At 51.6% G+C, this 10,897-nt stretch overlaps 4 protein-coding genes across 4 annotated transcripts; 1 reads left to right on the forward strand and 3 right to left on the reverse strand.

The window, feature by feature from the left end:
* Positions 1 to 874: 874 nt before the first annotated feature.
* On the forward strand, positions 875 to 1,399 carry BDW47DRAFT_112461 (uncharacterized protein). Its single transcript, XM_024814171.1, has one exon. It carries the CDS (start codon positions 1,076 to 1,078, stop codon positions 1,295 to 1,297), a length of 222 nt encoding a protein of 73 aa, XP_024668362.1. The 5' UTR covers positions 875 to 1,075; the 3' UTR covers positions 1,298 to 1,399.
* Positions 1,400 to 2,070: 671 nt separating this feature from the next.
* On the reverse strand, positions 2,071 to 4,062 carry BDW47DRAFT_134387 (alkaline phosphatase; the record flags this gene model as incomplete). Its single annotated transcript, XM_024818069.1, has 2 exons — positions 2,462 to 4,062; positions 2,071 to 2,369 (listed from the first exon to the last, which is right to left on the reverse strand). The coding sequence occupies exons 1-2, from the start codon at positions 3,954 to 3,956 to the stop codon at positions 2,071 to 2,073; spliced, it is 1,794 nt and encodes a 597-aa protein (XP_024668363.1). The 5' UTR covers positions 3,957 to 4,062.
* Positions 4,063 to 4,177: 115 nt separating this feature from the next.
* On the reverse strand, positions 4,178 to 5,296 carry BDW47DRAFT_112463 (uncharacterized protein). The gene is made up of 2 exons (XM_024814172.1): positions 4,585 to 5,296; positions 4,178 to 4,490 (listed from the first exon to the last, which is right to left on the reverse strand). The coding sequence occupies exons 1-2, from the start codon at positions 5,138 to 5,140 to the stop codon at positions 4,285 to 4,287; spliced, it is 762 nt and encodes a 253-aa protein (XP_024668364.1). The 5' UTR covers positions 5,141 to 5,296; the 3' UTR covers positions 4,178 to 4,284.
* A 433-nt stretch (positions 5,297 to 5,729) lies between these two features.
* On the reverse strand, positions 5,730 to 9,291 carry hmt1 (putative vacuolar ABC heavy metal transporter (Hmt1)). Its single transcript, XM_024814173.1, has 3 exons — positions 8,593 to 9,291; positions 7,389 to 8,515; positions 5,730 to 7,320 (listed from the first exon to the last, which is right to left on the reverse strand). Exons 1-3 carry the CDS (start codon positions 8,947 to 8,949, stop codon positions 6,003 to 6,005), a joined length of 2,802 nt encoding a protein of 933 aa, XP_024668365.1. The 5' UTR covers positions 8,950 to 9,291; the 3' UTR covers positions 5,730 to 6,002.
* Positions 9,292 to 10,897: the final 1,606 nt, after the last annotated feature.

Consider the following 10,897-nt stretch of genomic DNA (forward strand, 5'->3'; position numbering starts at 1 on the left):
GCTTACATCTACAGTAGATCCGCGGATAGAAGTAAGTAGACATGATGATCAAGTGGGTACGACAATCAATCTCCACTGATCGATCGATCGACCTCACCATAATACATACAATACATTTCTTTACCTTACTTACCATTTCCATCAAGATCAAGATCAAGATAAACTGGGACCGGATGATTCCTTTGTTGAGGCGTTTATCAATTGCGGATAAATCCGTCCGTCCATCCATCTGTCAATATCAGTATGCGTTCGCATCTCGTTTGTGCTTCACATGGGCGGAGTATACATTTTCTATACTATATAATATTTATCTAGTGTTTACACTTGTCAAACGCAAGAGTGCATTTGCAGAATGTATGCTCCCTGCCTGCCTGCATGGAACAGCCCTAGAACAACCATGTTTTGGCTGGCCTTCCATGCAGGTGGGGACATGTCTGTCCCTGCATACGTACATGTGCAGACTTTGTATTCCAAAATAGATTCTTAAATTTTTAGGCTTCTAGCCTTAGACTTCTAGCTCGTGGGTGCTCTTCAGTGTAGCCTTTCCGGTAAACTGAATCAAGGAATCTATTACAGCAGTATATAGTTCCCAACTTGGCATAAACGGTGATGACACAAGTGACTAGTGAAGTAACGGATTCAGTAAGTGTCTATAAGTTGTTTGAAGTGTCTTTATCGCTGTTTATTTCTACTGTACTCTAGACTTTTCTACTCCCCTTCTCTGGTCTTCTGGGATATTCCGATTGCGTACTTCCTTTGTGGGTGTATGTGTTTATTGACTTGGACTCTGCAGTTTTTGCTTTGAGTTCTGGATGCGTTTACATGTGGTTTGTTCCTGGTATAGGTTTAGATTCTGTTCCTGGGGAGCATATCTATTCATCTAAGAGTATATGTAGAGTAGCTCGCATTGCTTCAACTTCAATTGCGACTGCCCTCAATTGATCTTGATCCCATCTGACTACCCCTACCTACGTAGGTACCCTCTACCACACGCAGGTCCTCCAACCCAAGCAGTCACTACCAAGGATATACCACCCCAACCAGACTCTTCCGAAAGAAGGAAAGAAAAACAGAGATGTGCCAATACACAGCAACCCACCACCCCACCTGCAGCCACACCTCCTTCCACCTCTACGTCTTCTGCCGCCGCATCCTACACGAGCTCAACCGCATCAACGATCCCGCTCAATGCGATGCCGCTGACCTCCCTTTTGATCCGCCGGATTGTGAGCCCCGGATGGGCGTTAATGTTGTTAGTGTTGGGGTTGGTGGAAGGGGGTGTCCTTTTTGTGGGTGATTTTTTTTTCTTTTTTTCCTTTCGAGGGAAATGGAGTAGAAGGGAGGGAGGGAACAATACAGAGAGTGGAGGGAGTTAGAGGGGATAGATGGGTTGGGCTTAGAATGTATTATATTGTTTTTTTAAGGCTGTTTCAGAGTGGTTGGGTTACAGACTTGGATTTGTTGAATGTCAAGGTGTACTTCAGAGTAGTAAGAATATCACATGTAGCTGATGATACTCACGCTTATATGCAAAAGGCCCAAAGTAGACGCCAAGATATTCCTGTTGGTTTACTTTAGCTGCCGGTCGATCGCGTCCTTCTACCCCGTACAGTGACACCCATACACGTAGTGTAGGTTCTCCAATTCACAATGCGAATACGAAAATCCAAGGATGGGTCCTAAACGAGGAGCACCAAGCTGCGAAGGATCAAGCGCGGCGAATAAAGGCTAGGATGCTCGAAGCCGCTGAGACTCCTGAGGAAGTCACCGATATCAGGGACCATTTCCCATTTGATGATTCTGATGGGGGGGTGGTGATTCTTTTGTTTCTCCCCAGGGCCTCTCGTCAACATCTTAAACTTTGACTTGATCTCAACATTAGCCTTAACCCTGATCAACATTTGACCACCTGCGGAGCACAAGCAGCTATCTAGAAGCTGGTAATACGTGGTCCTTTATACAATTACACGCCACGCCCCGAATGTATGTATAGAAAGGAAAAAAAAAAAAAAAAAAAACTAATATAACCAAATACCGAATCAAACCAAATCATAACACCACATCAATCAATCAATGCCCCCCACACCCACACTCCCCCCCATCCAAAGACCTCTTCAGGAAATCCACCCCAAACGACCTCTTGAAATCCCCATGATACCGATCCAGCCCCTCCGTGCGCATATTATCGTCCAGCTTGCCCATCCAGCTCGCGCTGAGATCGGCCGCCTTGGCGCGCAGCTTGTTGGTTACGTCGTCGAGGCTGAGGTCGAGGTAGCTGGCTAGGAAGGAGCCGACGTCGGTGTTTTCGTTGTTGCCGACGAGGGGCCAGGCGTCTTTTGTGGAGGAGGCGTAGATGTTTACGTCGACGCCTTTGGTTTTTATTTTCGTTAGTATATGGTTGAGTTTATATAGAAGCAAAGAAGGAGAAGGAAGGGAAAGGAAGGGAAAGGAAGGGTAATACCAGAATGTCCATGCGTAGCCCACCCAATTTGAGCCCGTCGGCTGATGATATCCGCAAACACGTAGTCATGCTCATAAGGCAGATCAGGGTCCACGAGGACGTCCACCTCTGCATCCGTGGCGTCCATCACTCCGAGGTCCTTTTCTAAAATGTCCCGCGCGTACTGGCGGGCGTCGCCCTTGTTGCTTCCCAGATACTTCTTGAGTTTATTCCCAGCATACTCCGACGAGTGGCTCGCGTTGGCAAGCACACCCGGCAACCACAGATACTCCGGGTACGAGTCGTGCAGCTGGCGCGCAGCAGCTAGACCGCCCGTTTCGTGGTCTGACGTGCTGACGAGCACCGTCGGGGTGGACTCCTTCTCGATGAAGTCCAGTACGGCCGCGAACGTCCGATCATACGCCATGACTTCATGCACTTGCGCCGCGGGATCATTGCCGTGACCCGCGTGGTCGATGCGCGAGCCCTCGATCAGAATGAAGAACCCCTGCTCGCTGTCCTTCGTCGCCTGGCTGAGGGTCTTGAGCGCCGTGCGCGCCGTCTCCTCCAGCGACGGATACACGTCGTTCTGGCCGCGGCGGTCGATCTCGAACGGGATGTCGCCCTGCGCGAGCAGACCCAGCAGCGGCAGTTTGGCTTCGGCGCCGCCCTCGAGGGCATCGAAGCCCTTGCGGTCGTCGAAGTAGTTGAATCCGCCCTTCTTGGCCTCCGCCACCAGGTCCCGGTCGTCGCCGCGACAGCTCCCCTCCGTCGAGTTCGGCAGGAAGTGGCACCGTCCGCCGCCGATGATGAGGTCGACCACACGGCCAAGCGGATGCTCGCCGATCTCCTGCTCCGCGATACGATCCTCCGACTTGCGCGTGTTCACATGCGAAGCGAAGCACGCGGGCGTCGCGTCCGTGATCCGGGTCGTCACGACCAGACCCGTCTTGTACCCCGCCAGAGACGCCGCCTCGAGGACGGTCCCGCACGGCGAATGATCGGGAAGCACGGAGATAGCGCCATTGTAGCTCTTGGCTCCGCAGGAGAAGGCCGTCGCGCCAGCCGCGGAGTCCGTCACGAGGCTGGAGCTAGAGCGCGTGCGCGAGGTGCCAATGATGTGGTCGTCCAGCACGAGGGTGTTACCGACTGGGAGACCCTCTGTGAATTGGCGGAAGTTCCGCGTCATGGTCAGGCTGGTGGGGCCCATTCCGTCGGAGACCATGAAGATCAGGTTGCGTTTGCCGGTGGGCTTGCCGCCGGGGCCCCATGGTGCTTTGGAGCCGCTGCCGCGGCTGGCCTGGTGCTGGGAGACGACGGCTAGGACGATGACGGCGATGGTGGCGAGTAGCGACCAGGTGAAGAGGCCGACGTCTTTCCAGAAGGGCCAGCCGCGGCGTGGTTGATGTCGGTTGGGGAGGTGTTCGCCTGTGAGTAAGGCATCTTCCTCTTCGGCGGTCCTGATCGACGACCGTTCGGATGAGGGGCGCGCGAGGAGGGGCTCTTCTCGCGCCATTATTCTGAAATTCTCTCGAAGAGAGGGAGAATAGACATCAAAGATACAGTATATAGTCTAGAATCGCCTCCCCCGGTCTCGATGGAGGAAAGGAGCAGAGACGAACGTCGTCAAGTTCAGATTGGAGGTGCCTGGGCTGACTAACCTGTTGGGTCCGCCCCTGGGCTTGGCAGTACGTCACGTTTCACCTGGTCCTGTTCGACAAATTTGGGCTGTATTGATGAGAAAGTAGATTATACATATCGTACATAGTGGTTGTAAAATATTACACAGCAACAGCCACATCAGTCCAAATCCGTCATTCTCGTGTTATCACAATATGGAAAGACTACCTCGCCTCCCACCCATTCCACCCAATAGGTATCATAGCAGCCGCCACCTCAGAAACACCTCGCTCAGTAGCCAACAGATTAAACTGCGCCGCAGCGTTCCGCGTATCCAGCACATCCACCCTGATCCCCAGAGAATTGACCCGTCTCTTCGTCTCAGGCGATAGCGGCATGACATGAGCGCCCATCCCGATGATCAATATATCTATAAAATCAGCACGAGCCCCAAAAAACAAGTCAAGTCACGGGGAGTAAGAAAAAGGATGAAGAAGGAAAGAGAAAGAGGAGAAAGAACTCACCAGGCCGCGGCCACACAACCCCCAAAACCCCCCAAACGCTCTCATCCAACTCAAACTGTCCCCTCCCATTGACCATCCCCGCCTTCTCCCTCTTCTCCCCTTCCTTGCCACTTCCACTCCCACCAGCACCGCCGGCAACCGCCCTCCAAGGCCTCCAAGTAAAAACCTCCCCACCCACCAGCAAAACCCCATCCCCCTTGGTAATCTTCAACCCGCTATTCAAATGGAACCCGGAGTCCAAACATGCGTCCACAGCCGTCGTCGGCACAGGGATACTACCCAGCACGTCGAGCGCCGCGAAGTCCGTCTGCGTGTCTTCGGTGGATTCGGGTCCGCGGTCGTGGTTGGCGGGTTTGGAGCCGTGCGCGCGCGGGATCATGCGGACGGGTGTCTGGGAGTGGGTGCTGTTGGGGCGGTGAGGGATTATGGTAGAGGTGATTCGGGGGGCGAAGGCGGAGGTGGTGGTTCGGATTGGGGGTGTGGCTCGGATGAGGGGGGTGGTTGTTGTGATGGTGCGGCGGAGGGCGCGGAGGAGTTGGGGTGATGGGGGATGCATTTTCTTTCTCTTTTTTGTTTCTTTAATGGATTGATTGGCGGTGTATTGTGTATAGAAAGAGATCGATTGTTTCAGTTGTACTGCGGAATGGAGTTCTGTAGGTCAAGCTCGTGGAATCAAGTTGCAGTGTAGTGGATATGGAGAGAAGAGAAGATGAAAACGTAGTGTTGCAGCGATCCAGACCAACAAACGTAATTTCTTCCTGCCTTAATAACAAGGCAGAATATAGCTCCACAGCCAAAGCTCCATAACCAATGAGCAGCCGCTCAATACTAACTGCATCATCCACCTATCTATATCCAGATCTGAGTCCACTGCTACCTCGTTTCCCCTATTCTCAAGCTCGGTTTGATTGTCTAGACATATTCTGGAATTCGCTGAGATTTTGCTAGAGATTCATGGTTTTATACACGTCCTCTGTTCAATTGCTATGAATCTACGTAATGGACTACAGCGAAGTAGAGACAAGCAAGTCTGATTGTATGACTGGATAATAGTGAGCTACCTACATTGCTAGTCTAACTATATGATGATGCAATTCATAAGATCATTTATTGTGCGATGGTCTAAATATTTTATCAACCAAACCTGCAACCGCCCGTCCCATGAGATAATGGCATGCATGCAAATCGTAACCCGGATGAAACGCCGTCAAATGAATCAAAGAAAGAAAAGAAAAGAAAAGAAAGGAAAAGAAAAAAATGGAAATGATAAAGATGGGGATAAGGAGTAGGGAACCCGAGAATAATGATTATAATGATGATTTCACCCCATCATTCTAAATGTAATCCATATACCTGGGCAGATAACGGAAGAGATCACTCAAAATTGGCGTGAGCCAACCCCGGACACGCGTCCTCGATCAGTGTCTCTCCCCATCGACAGGCCGGCCTACGGGCTGGCCTTGCGCCTGACGCGCGGCGGCAGAATGGGCGTTGCCATTCCGGTCCTCGTCGGACTGGCTGGAGCTGTCGTCCTGCATGCCTGCGGCGGATGCACTTCGCAGGCGCTGGGCGCGATCCTGCAGCACTTGGGCCTCGGCAGCCGCTTTCTGGGCACGGATCTGCTTCCGCCACATGCTGGCGTAGCGTCCTTTCATCGCCAGCAGCTGGTCATGGGTCCCGCTTTCAACCACGCGCCCCTCGTGCAGAACGAGGATCTGGTCCGCGGTGGTGATGGTGCTCAGCCGGTGCGCAATCACCAGCATGGTCCGACCGCGAGACAGCGTGGACAGCGCCCGTTGGATGTGTTCCTCGGTCTCGGTGTCCAGCGCGGCCGTCGCTTCATCCAGCAGGATGATCCGCGGGTTCTTGATGATCGTGCGGGCGATGGCCACCCGCTGTTTCTCACCACCCGACAGCCGCAGACCGCGTTCCCCGACCTTGGTGTTATACCCGTCCGGGAAGGACATGATCTTGTCGTGGATGCTGGCCGCCCGGCAAGCTTCGTAGATCTCCTCGTCCGATGCGTTTTGGTTTGCGTACTTGAGGTTGTACATCAAGGTCTCGTTGAACAGCACGGTATCCTGCGGCACGACACCAATGTGTTTGCGGATGGAATCGATCGTCAAACCTTGCACGTCATGCCCGTCGACACGGATACACCCCCCTTCCGCATTGTAGAACCGGAACAGTAAACGGAAGACCGTGGACTTTCCACCGCCCGACTCGCCCACCAACGCGGTCGTTGTCCCGGGCTGACAGTGGAAGGTCAGTTTATTGAGTGCGGGCTTTCGGGAATCGTACGCGAACTCGACGTCCTCGAAGGTGATGTCGCCCTTGCACAGCGGCAGAGGCTTAGCATATGGGCTGTCAACCACCGTCGGCTGCTCCCGGAACAGCTCCAGCAATCGCTCGGAGTTGATCAGGGCCGACTGGATGGAGCGGTAGAAGGTACCGAAGAAGTTCAAGGGTCCCTGCAGCTGTGCCATGTACGTCAGAAGGGAGACGAACTGGCCCACGTCCCGCTGGCCCAGGGACACCTGATACGCGGCAATAAAACACGCAATGAGCAGGCCCATCATGAAGACGGTATTCTGAGACGTGTTCATCAGGTTCAGCGAGAACAGCACGTGGTACTCTGCTTTCTGGAAGTCCGACACCGCCCCCCGGTATCGCCCAAACTCGTAATCTTCGGCATTGAAGTACTTGACGGTCTCGTACGAGACCATGGAATCATTCCTGAAGAAAATTAAGTAAGCATTTATACAGCAGTAGCAAGGGAACGATCGGGGGGGGGGAAGACTCACTTTACGGCATCTTCCTGTCTCGACGCATTAACCATCTGGCGTCGAATCTCGGCTCTCCACTGAGCCATGCGCACAGTCACATAGAGGTAGCAGAAGGTCACAATGGTAACGACCAGCGCATAGTAGGCATCAAGAGCGATCAATAAAAAGACAATGGCGACGCAGAGGTCAATCAACATGGGAACCACCTGGAACGTGACCTGTTCGAGGAAGGTGTTGATGGAGCTTCCCTTGCTCAGGGCGGACAGAACTTCGCCCGTCTTCTTGCCCAGGTGGAAATCGAGACTGAGACCGTGCACGTGTTCGAAAGCGGCCGTGGACAGCTCCATGTAAGAATACTGGCTCACCGGGATCCAGAGACTCGAGCGTAGCGATCCAATCAGGCCCTGGTTGCCTTGCAACCACCGGTAAAGGATATATAGGCAAATATCATACCAGGGGACGCGGAAGTCACCATCGTTCTTGGATAGGATATTGGTGATGACCCCGACCTGGTACGGGACGAGCACGTTGACCACGCGCTGGAGGATGATCAGCACGAAACAAATTACCACGACGATCTGCAGCCGTCGGGATTTGGAGGGCCAGAGGTATGGGAAAAACAACGAGTAGCCGCTGAGATACTCCCACCAGCTGGTCGACGGAACCGAGGTGGGTCGGACCCAGGGGTCGGCGGGTTTGGACGACTGCTGGTGGCCGTGGGCGCCATTGGTGGCACCATAGTGGTCACCGTGCTCTGCCCGGGACGAGTCCAGCAAGCCCGTGGTTTCGTTGGAACCGTTGGCGAGATTGCGAGCGGCCTTGCGCCCGTGAGTCTTGACCTTGATGGCGCTGCACATATACAGCAGGGCCACAACCAGCAGGATCATGAGCCGGACGGCATTGGACACGACCTCCATGGACTCCCATCCTGTCATGCCGTGACGAAGACGTCCGCCGGCGGGATTGCCCACGACGGGTTCGCGGTGAGCGCCTGTGTATAGGGAAGACGAAACCCCTAGGATCGCTAGTTCGACCGGGATTGCCACTAGCCAGGAAACAAACTGGGGAAAAGTCGGTGAGGGATTGGTATCCAATAATGAGACCAAGATGATCGCATAATCAAAGAAGGATCCCACAACGTATATCTTTTGAGCAGATTAGATTAGCCAGACCATCGGCGCCTCTCCCAGGGCCTTCCCGAGGGTGTGGAGTCGTCACTCACCACGACGGATTGACCGCACCACCAGTGCTCATCCCTGGCCACCATCACGTGGGTGATGTTAATGGCCGCATCGGCGACAATGGTCACCAAGATCCCTGCCGACAGCCATTTGAACAATAGCTTAGTGGCCCGCGAGAACTGGTGCGCGGGTTTTGCCACCGCGGCTGAGCTCCTTGCACGCTTAGGCAGCGGTCTCCCGCCAGGGCCGGTCCGGGTGCCCGTGGAGCTTTTGTTGACATTTTTGGCCGTGAGGATAGAGTTTGCGATAAAGGACGAAACGAAGACGAGGAGGAGCAGGATGGGGAATCCGGTGCGGAGGTACTCCAACAGTTCCCGGGTAGCGTGACGAGAGTCCATGATGCGCGGACCTCACCCACAAAAGATCAGAACCAGAGTCAAACCAAAACCATCCAAATTATTTCCATGACAGGGTGGGCGACCGCTTTTGTTCCGTGTTAGACCGAGGGACACGGGAAGTGTGGCGAGGCGGTAGGGATCGAGAACGGACGGCGAACTGGTATGAAAAACGACCGAGCGAGTGTCGATCGAAGGGAGGGTCGGGTGTTAGGACTTGGTGGGCAGATCGGCAGACACGTGGGACAGTACCACTTTCTCGATATGCTTGTATAGGAAAAAAGTAAAGAGAAGAGAGTAAAGAAGGGGAGAAAAAAAAAAAAAAACAAAAAAACAAAAAAAAAAGGTAAGAAGAGAAGGGGAGAAGAAGAATGGGAGCGTTATCTAAGACAAGCCAGGGTAAAAGAGCACTATACAAGGTGAATGCAGGGAAACTATGGTATCGGTACCGCAGACCACGCGCGCATTAACACAGGGCTATACGAGGAGAAAATTTTCGAATAAACAATGACGAAACGAGAGGGAGGAAAGAAAAATACAATTAACAACAAGAAAAGAAAAGAAAGACAAAAACGAAAAGGAAAAGAGAAGAGAGAGAAGCACGACGTTGGGAGAACCGGCTTGAAGGTAGGTGAATAGTATGGGAAAGGAATTAATACGGGATGAAGGGATAGATGGGAGAGGGGAAGGAAGGGGAGGAGAACAAGGACTAAAAGAGCAACAAGATAATAAGAAAGATACGAGTAGAGGAAGAAAAGAGAGAAGAGAAAGAGAAAGGAAGAGAGAGAGAGAGAGAAAGAGAGAGAGAAGAAGAGAGACAGAAATGTCAGAGGCGAAGAGGAAAGGATCGTTGGGAATACCAATCGATTAGAGGAAGAGACGGAGAGAGAGAGAGAATCAAGAGAATGACGGTGTGGATGCGGAAAGAAGTCGAGAACCAGAAACGGACTAGAGCTGGATTGGTTTGACCCAAAGAACTGCCAGTTGCTGCAGTGGATTAGGATATTCTTTACCAGGGAAGTGGAATCGACAGATCCAGTCCCAGTCCGGAGGCGAATATTAATAACAGATTCCTATAAGTAGAGACAACTACCACCCTGGGGAGGACATTAATCATTAATATTATTCAGTTGATTCGATTAATTCGATCAATTCATAGAGATAAAAAAGAATTAATAAACAGAAAGAAAGAAAGAAAGAGAATAACAGGAATCAAGAAAGCAGATATAAAGAAGTACTAACCAAGTGACTAACCCAACAAGGTCATCTGTCCATCAAACCGGTCAAGAGAATCGGCCTTCATTTTTCCCCGATCGAAAAACCCACTCGGAGGTTTTTAACCTTTCCTTTCTGGATTGTGATGGAGGGGAATGAACTCATCAAGAGGATCATTTCCTCTCTTTCATTCTTATTTGTATCATGTTTCCCTTTTGTTTGAATCTTTTTTTCTCCCCCTCCTTCACTACGTACTGTACTCCACTATCATATTAAACCATTTCGTCAGCCATGCAGGATGAACCATGGATAGATCAAACACCATCCCGAGAGGTCAATGCATGTGGCCGTTGAGAGCATTCTTTCGGATGGAAACAAACTGGAGGTCATGTACCTGATGCTGACTGGATTGTGAGAAGAGGTCTATGCTCAATCTTTCCAGGGGTGGATGGCCTCTTGAAATTTTATTTTTTTTTCTGATTTGACTGATATTTATAGTGATTTGCCATTCATTTTCATTTTTATTTTCATGTTTATCATTTAATGCTTCCCCCCTGTTTTTCTTTTTTTATTTATTTCTTTGTTTGTTGATTCATATACGCAGTAGAAATCAATTCTAAGGTCATGTCCAGGTGAGGGATGTGAAGCAAATAACAAATTATATATATAGTACAAGAGGGGTCCGGGAGAGGAGGGGGTAAAAAAAAAAGGTTGGACTGATGACCTTGACCTCGAA

Source organism: Aspergillus candidus (genome assembly GCF_002847045.1).
Source record: "Aspergillus candidus strain CBS 102.13 unplaced genomic scaffold BDW47scaffold_65, whole genome shotgun sequence".
In the NCBI taxonomy this organism is placed as follows: Eukaryota; Fungi; Ascomycota; class Eurotiomycetes; order Eurotiales; family Aspergillaceae; genus Aspergillus; species Aspergillus candidus.

What these genes read in the sequence shown, in the direction of transcription:
- BDW47DRAFT_112461 (XM_024814171.1), top strand. Translation starts at nt 1,076, where the DNA reads ATGTGCCAATACACAGCAACCCACCACCCCACCTGCAGCCACACCTCC.
- BDW47DRAFT_112463 (XM_024814172.1), bottom strand. Translation starts at nt 5,140, where the DNA reads ATGCATCCCCCATCACCCCAACTCCTCCGCGCCCTCCGCCGCACCATC. An exon ending in GGTTGTGTGGCCGCGGCCTG is followed by an intron (nt 4,491 to 4,584) that starts GTGAGTTCTTTC and finishes CTGATTTTATAG; the next exon opens with ATATATTGATCATCGGGATG.
- hmt1 (XM_024814173.1), bottom strand. Translation starts at nt 8,949, where the DNA reads ATGGACTCTCGTCACGCTACCCGGGAACTGTTGGAGTACCTCCGCACC. An exon ending in GGTGCGGTCAATCCGTCGTG is followed by an intron (nt 8,516 to 8,592) that starts GTGAGTGACGAC and finishes TCTGCTCAAAAG; the next exon opens with ATATACGTTGTGGGATCCTT. An exon ending in AGACAGGAAGATGCCGTAAA is followed by an intron (nt 7,321 to 7,388) that starts GTGAGTCTTCCC and finishes AATTTTCTTCAG; the next exon opens with GAATGATTCCATGGTCTCGT.